Here is a 13,532-nt window from a genome sequence, read left to right as displayed (position 1 = left end):
ATCAGGGAGTGTTCCTGAGCCCACTGTTAGGGGCCCCACAAACAGACCTGATGGGGAATGTTCTTCTGCATATATGTTTGTCTTATTGGTTGATGAATAAAACACTGTTTGGCCAGGCAGGAAGTGACGTAGCATGGCAGATACTGCCACTAGCTAACTATAGAGGTCTAGAGGTCTGTACAGACAGGCAGGAAGTGATGTAGCTGGGCAGAATCAGAATATAAGCAGGGACAAACAGGAAATCACTCTCTTCTCTGCAGAGATGTAGCAGGCAAAGGAGATGCAGGGCTGGCATTCCCTGTAAGCCAAGACCACGTGGGGATACTTAGATTGATAGAAACGGGTTAATATTTAAGACAGAGCTAGCCGATAAGAAATGCTGTAACTGCCAACAGCTTTATATATAATACACTCTCTCTGTGTGTTATTTGGGGCTGATGTGGCTCTGGGACCAGGCTGGCAGTAAACGACTCATCATACAGACCAAGCTGCACAATTGTCACCCACATGCAGAGGGCCTAGGTCAGTTCCATACAAGCTTCCTAGCTATAGGTCTCTATGGGTTTCCCTGTCATGACCCTTCCCCAGCTCATATAATTAATCCTTCCTCTCTCTCTTCAACAGGGGAAGCTTTTTTTTTTGTCTTTTGTTTTTATACATTTATATAAGGCTCTGTAAGTGTCAGGCAGGCCCAGCACTCAGGCTTTGTCAAAATACAAACTTCCAGCTCATTCCAGACAGCCAGGGAGTTGGCATTTTTCAGCAGCTTCTCCCAAATGGCTTGAGTGTCCTTGAGCTTGAGAGCTTTGTTCTTCAGCTTCACCTGCAGTGGGCAAGCCTATCCCACAAACCTTCTGTTTCTTTCCAGGATGGGGCTTCAGCATGGGGACCAATTACCACTTCCACAGCTGGAGAGTGTTTGTCATCGTCTGTGCTCTGCCCTGCACGGTGTCCATGGTGGCACTGAAGTTCATGCCAGAAAGCCCCAGGTTCCTGCTGGAGGTGAGTCTTCACCAGCTACAGGAGTCCTGACCTTATTCCCTCAGCCCCTGGCTGTCTGCTGTCTCCTTACTGCTTGCTGCACACTTTCCCTTGCTTGTGACTGTGGTTATCATTCAAACTGGTTCCCTTCTTCTTGGTGATGGTGGCAGGTCAGGGACTGGAGCCCATGGTGAAACAGGCAGAGACCCTCCCTCAGGCTAGAAGGGTATTGAGGGACTCTCCTAGGTAGCCAGGGGCCACCTCCTCATAGAGTCCGGAATAGGAGATCTTTTGCATTTCACATGAAGCCTGACCCCATGTGTGGCTCCAGTGAGCTCTTGGGTAAATCTTGTCACTGTCCCAGAGCCTCTAGGACTTAGCTCTGCAAGGCCTCTACCCATTAGGAAGTTTCTGGTGATCTTAGTGTTTTGTCAACTCTGGAGTCTCTTATGGCTGCCCTGTTCAGGCTGTGGGAGCTGGCCTTGCGGGACAGCATTCAGTCTCACACAGCCTTGGTCCCCAGATCAGCTTCCTCATTGATTTTTGCAATGATGATCTGTGTTGAACTCCCTCTTGCATCCTGCTTAGTGGTCACATACAGCAGGCAGTTTTGAACCAGGGTCATTGTGAAATGAATCCTACATCTACGCATTTCTTATGGGCACCAGAGAGCGACTTCAACAAATTTGTCTCAAAGTTCCATACATGAGAAGCACAAAGTGAAGGTACCAGCAGAGCTGGGTCCCCTCTGAAATGTGCAGGCCTTCCCTGTTCTTCATGAGGACACCAGTTGTACTGGGTTGGGGAACCAGCCCACTCCAGTTGAGGTAATGTTAACTAATTCCACCAGCAGCAGCCTTCCTTGAACAAGGCCGTTCTGCAGCACAGCCAGCGTGCAGTAGTACTTAGGACCTCACACATAATATATTAGGTTTTTGCTTTGTCTCATCAGAGAGGACCATGGCTCCTTCTCCATGATCCACTCAACTTCATACTGACGGTAATTATTCAGAGTGATAATAACACGTGCCATTTACCCCTTGAAGTCCCAACCTGGTTGTCCTTCCTATGCAGACTGGGGAATTGCTGTAGGCTGCTATAGTCCTCAACTGTGGCTAATGGTTCCACGTCCAATCCTTCAGACCCAGAGCACTGTTTAGGGGTGTAGGGGTTTCCATCCAAATGAAAAGAAGATGTATGCACCTATGAACTTTCATGTCTCTATCTTTGGATTTCCAGATGGGAAAACATGATGAAGCATGGATGATACTCAAGCAAGTCCATGACACCAACATGAGGGCTAAGGGGACCCCTGAGAAGGTGTTCACGGTGGGTGCTAGCCAGGACCAACAAGGCACTTTGTCACTGTGTGCTTTTGTGGAACATCAACTTTGTTGGAAGAAAATTATCTGTTTAATATTTCTATTACTTTCATACCTGGAAGATCCCTTCATTAGAATTATTCTTTGCAGTGTGTGTGTGTGTCTGTGTGTGTGTGTGTGTGTGTGTGTGTGTGTTTGTTTGTATGTGTGGCTGTGTGGGTACATACGGAAGCCAGAGGTCAACTTTATACCTTGTTTCGTTAGTTCATTTGTTTTTTGTTGTTAGACAGGGGCTCACACTTTTTACCTATAAGCTAGATGGCCAGCAGACATCAGGGATCCACCTTCCTATGCTGGGACTGTAAGGACACACACATACCCAGCTTTCTTACTGTGGGTTCTGGGGAGTCAAACTCAGGGCCCCATGTGTGCAGCAAGCACTCTACTGCCTAGGCTCTCCTCAGCCTTAGTCTTTGCCTTTGGCGGCTGCCTTTCTAGATTTTTCTTTAGGAAATATTATTAGAAAATTATAATAGGAAAAAAAAAAAACAATTAGGGCTGGTAAGATAGGCAAAATAGTTCCATGGGTAAAGGCACTTGCATGAAGCCTGATGACCTGACTTTCATCATTGGATCCCACAGTGTGGCAGGAGAGAACTGACTTCTGAGAGTTACCCTCTGACTTTCACAAGTATGTATGAAGTCATACACACACACAGGCACACATGCATGCAGTGCATACACACACACATATGCTCACGCACACACATACACACATGCCAAACCATCAAGAAAGAAAAAAAAAACTATGGAACTGGACAGATAGCTCAGTGGTTGCTGTTTTTGCAGAGGACCAGGGTTTGCATTTCCAGCCCCCACATGATAGCTCACTGTAACTTCAGTTTCAGGGGATCTGGCCTTCTCTTTCGGCCTCTGTGAGTACCAGGTATACATGTGGCACATAAGCACAGCTGCATACAAAAGGTGGCTCCCCAAAAAGTAAAAATGAGTGAATTTAGAAAAAGAAGACTACCTATAGTCCTATGAACAAATGTACACATGAAGATGTGTGTGTTGTACTTAGCAGCATTCGCTAGCACTTTGGATGTTGCCTTGAAGCATCCACAGCCACTGCTTCTCCCCATTAGCCTCTCACACTGTGGGTTTAATGAATGATGCCATCATTTTAATGAGTGTCAGTGCTCAGAACATTAACACTGTTTTCAACATGTCCCTAATTTCAGAGGTTCCTTTCCACTCTCTTATTACCTCGTTTCTGTAAAGATTGTGATGAACCTTCTCATCCATGAAGCTCCTGTCATGTTCTGTATATAAAAAAAAAAATTACTGGCTCAAATGGCATTGATTCTTTATTATTTTATTTTTTGAGATTATCATATAATCATACCCTTTATTCCCTCCCCCCTCCAAACCCTCTCATATATTGTTCCTTGCTCTCTTTCAAATTCATGGCCTCCTTCCCATTAGTTGTTATTACATACATACATGCACAGGTATATATTTCTCAATACTTAGATACAACCTTGAGATGATTCCCAAGTAATGTCTCATTAGAGTCACGCTACTCTTCAAAACCTTAAGTAGCAAGCTGCCCGTTTCTCTACACCCTATCAGCACTGGCTGTTCCCCTGGGTTTAGGAACCAGGAAGTTGTGATTTCCATGAAGATGTCCCTTACAGAGAGATCTGTGCACCTACTTGCCGTGTTTCGTAACCAGACACAAGCAAGGCTCGCTACAGGCAGCTCTTTATACCTGCATTTGGAAGGCCCTTTCAGACCCACTTCAAATCCATTTCCTCTGAGAAGCCCTCCCGGATGAGCGCCCACCCAACTCCCATTCCCTAATGTCTCCTTGTTGATGTGCTGCTTTTAAAGCCCTGGCTTCTCAAGTAGCATCTCTTGGCAGCACGTGGGTTTCCTCGTGGGAAAGGCAGACAATGTGTCTGTGAAGACAGTTACTACAGAAATTAAACAAAGCATCCGAAACAGTACCTACCTTGGAGTATTACAATATATTAGCAGTTATGAAAAATGTTATGACATATATTTTGCATTAATTAGCTCATTATATTCTTTATAGAAAACTGCTTAATGGCATGTTTGCCCAGTTCTAATGCTTGTAAATTATTTTGAATAATGGACATTTGATTTACTTTTACTTTAAAATATTTATAAACATGTCTTTTGTATGTATTAGCAACAGCCCCATCCTCCCCACCCCCTATTCTCCCCTTCTGTTATTTCTGTTTGTTCTAGATACTTTCCTTGTGTTTTTATGGGGCCATACTTTCCTTATTAAAATTTATTATGAGGCACAAACAACAGACAGCGCTCCAAATGAAAGACATTAAGGGACAACGGCCCTTCCAGTCTCCTAACCACACATGCTTTCTCTGGTGGACTATGATGCACACGCAAGTGAGCTACAGTCACAGAAGCCAGGCGTTAGGACATTCTCCCTGCCCATGCCATTATTCCTGCAGCCCTCCACCCTGCCCTGTTCCACAGCCTGGGCAAGTCCAAGCTCCTGCTGCATCCTGGGAAATGTTTCCGTGGCTGTCTCTCTACCTCCACTCTCCGATTCCATCTTAGCTGCAATGGCTTTTGGACCACATCAACCTGGTGTGGAGCATCTCACCCAGACAGCCACCCACCACCTGCAGCAAGCACTTGGAATTTAGTGGTGTTACTGAAAATTGGCCATAACGGAAATTATGCAGGATACATAGCTTTGCCCTTCCTCTCCTCCAGTCCTTTCCCTTCCTTACCTCTTTTTGTGAATTTGCATCCCTCCCCTACCACCCACTCACCCTCACCACGCCCCACATGATCCAAAACAGGAAAACCTCCCTGGCTCATGCATGGCAGCCAACTGGTCTTTCAAGTCTGGAATTCCTCTACAGCTCACGACAGATTTACCACAACTACGGACTCTCCTAAGAGACATCATGCTAGAGAGTTCCTCTCCACCCTTTTGTATGTGTGCTTGTCTGTGCATCCTTCATTCCCAGGGGCTACACTCTCATTCTCTACTTAGGCTTGGTCACCTTTCTCACTGAAGCCTCTCCCAGGGCAACCGGACTGTGGCTTCTTTAAGATACTTCTGAAAGCTGGCTTGGCTTGTGCGACTGGCTGTCCTTTGTAGAAAAGGATCCCACATTCTCACTTGACAAAGAGCAAAGAGATAAGCTCCAGTTCACATTGCAATTAGACTTTTATCTGAACAGGAAGTGATTTGTGAGTCTGCAGTTCCATCCTGGAGGTGGTTGGGATCCACTGTGGGAGTTCAGGGAAACCTTTCCCAGGGAGAGGTTGGGGCATTCTGCTAGCTCCTCCACTCCTTCTGGGAAGTCTGAGATGATTTAAGCAACAAGCACAAGCACACTGGTCCTTTTTTGGTCAGGGATGGCAGCACACGGGGAAGAAAGTCCATGGAGAGGAATGCACAGGGCTCTCAGATGCTGGGTTGTGTCTTACCCCAAAATGTATGCTAGCTACTTCTTAGACCCAAGGTCTCACATCTGCTTTTAGTGCTTTTTGCCTAATAGGAAAGTGGAACTAAAAAGTTACAGTTCTATGTTCCATACTGCTTTGTTGGTCATGAGCTATGTGCAATGGATAACTGGATAGTCCAAGGAAGAGAAAAGAAACTAGGGAGAGGGAAAGAAGACAGAGGGAAGGAAGAAGAGAAGGGGAGAAAGAGAAGAAAGATGGGAAGAGGAAAGAAAGGAGGTGAAGGAGGAAGGAAGAAGAGAGGGAGAAAGGGTAAGGGGGCGGGGAAGGAAGAGAGGGAAAGGGGAATGAAGAGGAAGGGGAAGGAAGGAAAGTAAAAAGGGAAGGAGGAACAGAGAGTTTACTAACTTCAGATGACTGGGCTGACCTTGGCCATCAGCAGAAGGTGGATACCCAACCCACGGACCAGAGACACCAGCTGGTTCCTGTGTGTCCCCTCATAGTGTGCTCAGTAGCCTAAGCAGAAGAGCAGCTCAGCTCCAAATCTGTTAGGCTGGGTGTTCACCTCTTGCCTGACTTTTGAGTGCAGGCTTTGCAACTCTGATAGGCACCTCCCAAAAGCTTTGCCGGCAGAGACACCTCTGGAGGGTCAGGACCTTGGGGCATACTGTGAAGAACTTGTGTTCTGCAGGGGAAGCAGGAACACAGGGCATATGCTGTTCTCCATGGCACCAAAGAGAGTGTTCTAATTAATTGTAAATTACAGCAGTTGTGCTTGAAATCAACACGCCCACTCTCCAGAAGCCCAGGAACAGGGTGTTATTTCCCCAAGGAACAAAGCAAAGGAGATTCATAGCACAGAGGCTACTTTGGTGGTTTGGAGTGTGGTTTATAAGGGGCTTTCTAACTGGGTGTCACCCTTTCCCTTTGACCTCCTCTGGCGGTGGCTGGTGCTGTGATGTCCATGGGGTGAGGTGATTTGAAGCCCTGCTCCATCAACTGCCACTGAATGCTTCTGCTGAGACTTGTGTGACACTTGTCTAGTTTCCCAGGCTAACCCCAGACAAAAGAGCAGTTTCCAAGGCTGTGCAGCCTGGAGTCCCGAGAGCACAGATGTGACTGTCAGCACATTGTTGATCAGGTGCCTGGCCATCCTGAAGATTACCCAGCCCATCTCTTTTGCATCTTCATATCCTCAGTTTATTGACTGAAGAAAGGGATGGAGGGCTCAACTCTGTCTATACCTATTCAAATGCATTCTTAGAGGACCAATAGAATTGCTTCTGGCCTTTGGAGCACAGCATTCTTGTGGTCCTATGAATTTGGGGAGAATGTCTACATCATGGACCTGGATAACTCCACTAAAGGAGTTTGATGGGCAGGAGTCTCCTTAACACTGACTAGGTCTGCAATTTAATGGTTGGTTTAGAGATCATGTTTACTTGAAGTTTTTGTTTTGGTGAGCAAGGGTGGTTTGCATTGGACTTTCTATGTTTTCATAGCCCTTGAGGGGAATACATAGCTATTCCACTTTACTCGACTCCAAAACTCATTTGTACCAAGGGAACTGGGATGCCATTGAAACCGTGATTCCTCTCATTCTGTTGTGTTTTTAAAACATCATAAGTAGCAACATCTCCTCCCAACATTCTAGCCTTCTGTGACATTTATACCCATTAGTTAGACAAGTGTGAATTTAAGGTAATATCATCTTCTATCAGTCAACATATTATAGTCCTGGTAGCATACATTTCTCAATGACTTGATGTACTGAAAAGATTCTAGTTCATTTTGCTTGCAGTCAGACTTAACCATATGGGAAGGTTCACTTTCAGGTATGGTGACATGAGAGCTTCCATGCAAATCTTTGATTAAAAAACCATAACTAGTGGATTGTTGAACACCTTTTAAATGCTAGATAACTCAGTAAAGTCAATTACATTAAACAAAGAAAACAAAACAAAACAAAAATTAAAGCTAATTGGTGCTGAGCTAGCCACATCTGTCCTTGCTTTCCAGGTTTCTCACATCAAAACACCCAAGCAAATGGATGAATTCATTGAGATCCAGAGTTCAACAGGAACTTGGTACCAGCGTTGGCTGGTCAGGTTCATGACCATTTTCAAGCAGGTATGACCTGTGACCACATATTTGGAGGGGAGACTGGCTCCATGGGAGTCTCTTATTTCAGTGGGTGAAGAAAGGCCACACAAGCATCCTTAAACTAAGGCAGCATATGAAGAGGAGACAGTCCCGAGGACGTTGTCTGTTCCATGCAGGGCCAACTCTAAACTTGTCCTGTGCCTAGAGATGTGAGTGCTTTAAACTTTAGTGTCTTTGCCTGGCTGTTCTTATCAAGGCCAAGGCTTTGATGGTCTAAGCAAGCTCTCTTTTCTCCAGAAACTTCTCTTTAAGTAATGCACAGCTGGGAAGATGTGACGAAAATAAAGGACCCTGGGATTTTAAGTGACTTTGGGAAGGAATCAGACAGTGATTCTATTTCTCCAGGGGTCTTTCAGGGAAGGATCAAGCCTTCTAGCTTCTGCTGAGACTCAATGGGTTCATGCTTTATGGTCAATAAACATTTCAGGTGTCACCCTGCCTGTGGGGCTCACGGTGGGGGGGGGTTGTGTAGAAGTGACGGATACTGGTTATTGAATGCATTGGAACCCAACCTTGGTGTGCTTTTGGTCACATTAACACACATTCCATGTTCCCTGGGGAGGAGGAAGGAGTACTATAGGGCTGTTGATGTTCAAGGCTGACAGGAAAGAAGGGTTGGGCTTGCCTTGTTATGTACACAAGGCTTCTTCCTTTGGGAGAGGCTGGGATGCCCCCTTCTTCTGGGATGTCCTAGGCACTTTATTAGCAAATCTGAGGAATGTGCTTTCCCTGTCACCCGTCCCTTCCTTTAACTGTCCTTCTCTGGTGTGGTTTAGGTCTGGGATAACGCCTTGTACTGTGTGATGGGGCCATACAGAATGAACACCCTGATTCTGGCTGTAGTCTGGTTCACCATGGCATTAAGGTAAGTTCCATCTCATGTCAGCCTGGCTGATAGATTGAGGATTATAACTTGGCCTCAGAGTGGATGGTTTGGGCTGCAAGTCACGAGCAGCCCCATCTAGTGGCTTCTGTGAACACAAACCTCTCATGCCAACAAGAATCCTCAGGGCAGTCAGGAGGGGGATGTGTTCCAGCCTCAGGCCAGTCTTGCTGTGATTTCAGAGTGCCTGCAGGCTTTTGTGGACAGAACAAGTGCCTGAAGGAAGGAGAGGCTGACCCTTCCAAGCTTTCTCTTCCATTCACACTGAGGTATAGCTGACAAATAGAAAATCTGCGTGTTCTAGTCCCTACTTCAAATGACTTGACAGATTTAGATGACTCCTCCTGGATGGCATCACCCTACATGTGGGGTGGGGTGGGTGGGTGGGAGGGGGGGTGGTCGGGGTGCATGTGACAGGGGAGAGAGGGGAAGAGGGAGAGAGAGAGGGAGAGGGAACTGGGATTGACATGTAAAATAAAAATAAAAAAAAAGAAAATCTTCATGTTTATGGTGTACAATGGAATTCTTCAGTATATACAAGCTTCTCGAACTAATAAAGCTAATGGTGATGTGGTGATGTGTGCATAACTTCAGTATCATTACCATCATCTTCTCCTTCTCTTCCTCTTCCTCCTTCCCACTTAACAGCAAAGGTCCCCCCCTTAGCAGAGTTCAAGTAAGCACTGATTGTTGACTGTGACCTAACTGCTACCATTAGCTGTAATTGTCAATTACCAAGCCTCTGTTTTTCTTCTTTAAACTGATGGTACTTTTCTGAGAAGCCCCTGAGCCAATATTTCCGATTTTCCCAGTAGCCAGATGGGAGTCCTTTCCTGTTACTGGCTACAGAAGTGAGATCGGCCTGTGAGTTGTTACTCACTTAGATTTAACCCGAAGCTGAAGATGCCTGTACTTTCCAGAAGGCTAATGTCTGAATAAAGTTTCAGTTCCTGCCATACTGTGCCCAACAATATAGAAGAAAGATACAGCGAGCCAGAGCTGGCTCTGGCCTTAAACTACAGGCTGGTATCCCAGGCACTTTTTGGCTTCCGATAGCATTACCTTGCTTCTTAGGTCAGTTCTAGAGGGCACGTGTGTGTGGCACTCAGAGGCTGTTCAGCTGTGCACACCAAGGGCATCTGGCACACAAGTGTTCATTAGCAAGATTGTAAACTTAGATCTGTGAGATTGCTTTGTTCTACAGCCTACAACCCCCCAAGCAACCCCCCTCTCTCTCCATCTGCCTCTCCCTCTATCTGTCCCTTCTCCCTTATATCCTTCTTTCCTTCCTTCCTTGTTTTGAGACAGAATTCATGTAGTCCAGGCTAACTGGAATTCACTATGTAACTGAGGCTGTCCTTGAACTCCTGATCCTCCTGCCTCTACCTCCTAAATGCTGGAATTATAAGCATATGCTACCTTAGCTGCCCTTTCCTTCTTTGCAGTGGAATTATATGTCTGGGTAGTAGCCTATATTACCCCATCACCCATCATTAACCAAGTCTTCTTTTCTAGACACCTGTGATTTTCCAGAATTTTGCTATTGTACACACTGTCACAATGTCTAGTCCTATGTGCAGGAAACTTTGCAATGGGGGATGTTTTGTCAGAACTAGATTCATGGAAGAGTGATTCAGGATCAAAAGAAATAATACCACCAGAAACATTTTTTAGGCATTAGTAAGCTCTCCTCTATACATACGTGCATTCTTGACATAATAGAATGGAGCATCTTTACTGTTAGTCTAATGTATCTATTACTTTGAGTTGACATCTTAGGGTTTAAGGTATAAACTACAGTATTCAAAAGGAGAACTAGTTTTATATTTTTTTATTTCTATGTTTGTTACATGTGTTAATGTGGTGTGATAGGAGATGCGATTCTGTATATATGTTTCTCATACTGGTTAATAAATAAAGCACTGTTGGCCAATAGGATAGGAAGATAGGAGGGACTAGGAGACAAGGAGGAAAGAGGAAGTAGTAAGGAGAGGTCCAGATGGAGAGACCGGGGAGAGCACAATGTCAGCCCATTCCCCGGTAAGATGAAAGCACATGGAAATATGTAGACATGTAGATTAACAGAAATGTGTTAATACTTAAGACAGAGCTAGCTGATAAGAAACAAGTAACTGGCCAACAGAATTATATCAAATACAGAGTCTCTGTGTGTTCTTTGGGGCTGGCACAGTGGCGGGCCAAGATCAGCGGTGGGCGGAAAAACCTTACTCCTTACAGTGGTGTGTATATGTATGCTCATATAGTGTGTGTTCATGCCAGATATTGAAAGTTGAGTATCTTCCCAGATTGTTCCCACTTTATTTGCTGAGGCAGGGTGACACATAACCTGGATCTAGTCTAGTCTAGTTAGCCAGCTTGTCCTAGGAATTCCCAGTCTTTACCTCCCCAGGAGGGCCATCTTGTCTACCCAGACTTTATGCTGGTGCCGGGGATCTGAACGATCTGAACGACCATAGTGAGGACCTTATCCACTAAACTATTTGCTCAGCCCTCATTCTTGTTTCTTTCTCTCATCTGACCAGGTTGTGTAAGAACAGCTAAGTCAGTGATGAGCATGCTGTCTTGCCCCTCATACTAGTGGGAACATCTTTAATATGTCCCTTTTTACTACAGTTCTGGCTTTTGAGTTAAGATGTGTTTTCTGTAGGTTAAGGAAGGAGTCTGCCCATCTCTGATTTGTTGGTACATTTCTTTTTTTTTTTTGTAACAAATGAGCTTTTTAAGCAAATGAATTTCAGAATACCATTTTCTTCTGTCTCTTGGATGTGTTAATGTGATGAGTTTTGTATTCAATTTTCTAATTAATGATGAACCAAATTACTACATTGAGTCTGATCTACATTAAGTCATGGATGCAGAATGAGCCGTGGGGCTTCTCAGACCTTCTGCCTTCTCTCTTGCAGTTACTATGGCCTGACTGTGTGGTTCCCTGATATGATCCGGTATTTCCAGGATGAAGAATATAAATCTAAAATGAAGGTGTTTTTTGGTGAGCATGTGCATGGTGCCACAATCAACTTCACGATGGAGAACCAGATCCACCAACATGGGAAGCTTGTGAACGATAAGTAAGTGTGTGACCATGGGCTTTCTTTGGGCCTGAGTGACAGTCATTGGGGCTTCCTTGGGAGAGAGCATTGGGAAGATGAAAGTTCTATGTGCTAAGGATGGGCTCTAAGGATAAAGTGGTCCTCACAACCCATCCTGGCTGTTAGAGATGCTACAGTCCCCTGATGGCTGAATCTGTATTGCACTGACCCCCAGGTTTCCCTAACCACCTAGTTATGAGATGAGATGACATTTGGCGGAGGGTGACCAATCTGGCCATCTTTCCTGAGAATATGATCCTCTGATGGAAGAAACAGAAACCCACATTCTATCATGGTGCCACACTATTCATTAGGTGGAACATGCCTTCCTCTGAGCTTCAACTGTGCTTAGCAAGTTCCCAGAGAGTGGCTGACGATTGTGTGGGTAACCATGTGCTATGCAATTGCACCAGGAAATAAAGGATCCACAGCTTTTAGTGCCAAGGTCTCAAACATTCTGTGGCTGGTTGTTGAGTCATTTCTTTGATTCTGGAAGCTTCTCTGTGCAAGGCTATTAAGAAACTACCTTTTGTGATTCTTCATATGACTATCTCAGGATGTGGATCAGTAGGCTGTGTGGTTAGTGGGAGTCTTGTCCTAAGGGGAGAAGTCAGTGGAGTATTAGAAAGGTTCCATCTACACCTTTAAGAGGATGCTTCCTCAGTCCATTTGATTTGTCTCTGTAGTACTTGGACAAATGAAATAGATAGTTTAGGCCACTGGTTTGCCTCTCTGAGGCTGCCCTCTGGAGGTGAAGTGGTAGACACAGGTGGGGCATTAGATAAGCCTGCTCCAGCCATATTGTTCTTCAAGGTGAGTATGGGCCCTTTGAAGTTTGCCTTCTGGAACTGTATCTAGCAAGGTCACTGAGTCAAGTTGTATGTGAATGTCTGTAGAATTGTGTGGAATTGCTGGATATGCCTTGGCTTAGACACATCACTGTCAATGCCATAAACTCCATATTAATCATTTTAATTCAACATTGGCACCATCACAATCATTGGAGTACATAAATTATCACTGGAGTACATAATTTCCCCTCTGAAGCCTATTCAGCTCTAAGTGTATTTTATTTGTCTTCATGGACTGATTTCAAAGAACACCAAGCTTCTTGGCCTGTGTCATGTTGCCCTCTGCTGGTCAGGATGTAACAGTGCCTTTTTCTTCAAAGCCCCAAGCTGTTCTCAGCAACTAACTTCTGTGGCATATTCCCTCCTGTGACATCATGCACACATGGCTACTTTAAAATTTAGATGACTGTGATTTATTTTAATGATTAAAACACACAGAGGAAATGACTTCTGTGTAAACATGGCCCCACACTTCCTCCATGTACTGTAGGTCCTACTGAAAGCTAACCCTTATCCTGCTGAGAAATCTATCTGCTTCGCCTCAAGAAGAAATGAAAATGCACAGATTAGTTTGGGCCCCACCCAAGGGATCACCCATTGCCTCCTGGTGCATCTTATGGGCCATGGCGCATGAGTTCCAACATGCAGTTTACCTCAGAGTTTGTGAGCTTTTCAAAGTCCAAGAAAGGCAAAGGTTAAGTCCATATTTTACACTCTTAGCCAAAATGCCAGGCCAGGTTGGCCTTAT

The 13,532-nt window shown here is 45.0% G+C and overlaps 1 protein-coding gene across 1 annotated transcript in view; it reads left to right on the top strand.

The window, feature by feature from the left end:
* Nucleotides 1-13,532, top strand: part of Sv2b (synaptic vesicle glycoprotein 2B) — a 64,893-nt gene that overhangs the window by 31,671 nt on the left and 19,690 nt on the right. Inside the window, exons 4-8 of the mRNA XM_051206569.1 lie at nt 869-1,002; nt 2,221-2,310; nt 7,797-7,907; nt 8,717-8,805; nt 11,748-11,912. Of these exons, the coding sequence (XP_051062526.1) occupies nt 869-1,002; nt 2,221-2,310; nt 7,797-7,907; nt 8,717-8,805; nt 11,748-11,912 (589 nt within the window). The remainder of the gene's footprint in view (nt 1-868; nt 1,003-2,220; nt 2,311-7,796; nt 7,908-8,716; nt 8,806-11,747; nt 11,913-13,532) is intronic.

The sequence above is a fragment of the Phodopus roborovskii genome, unplaced genomic scaffold (assembly GCF_943737965.1).
Source record: "Phodopus roborovskii unplaced genomic scaffold, PHOROB, whole genome shotgun sequence".
NCBI classification, from domain to species: domain Eukaryota; kingdom Metazoa; phylum Chordata; class Mammalia; order Rodentia; family Cricetidae; genus Phodopus; species Phodopus roborovskii.
This window is presented reverse-complemented; position numbering and strand designations above follow the sequence as displayed.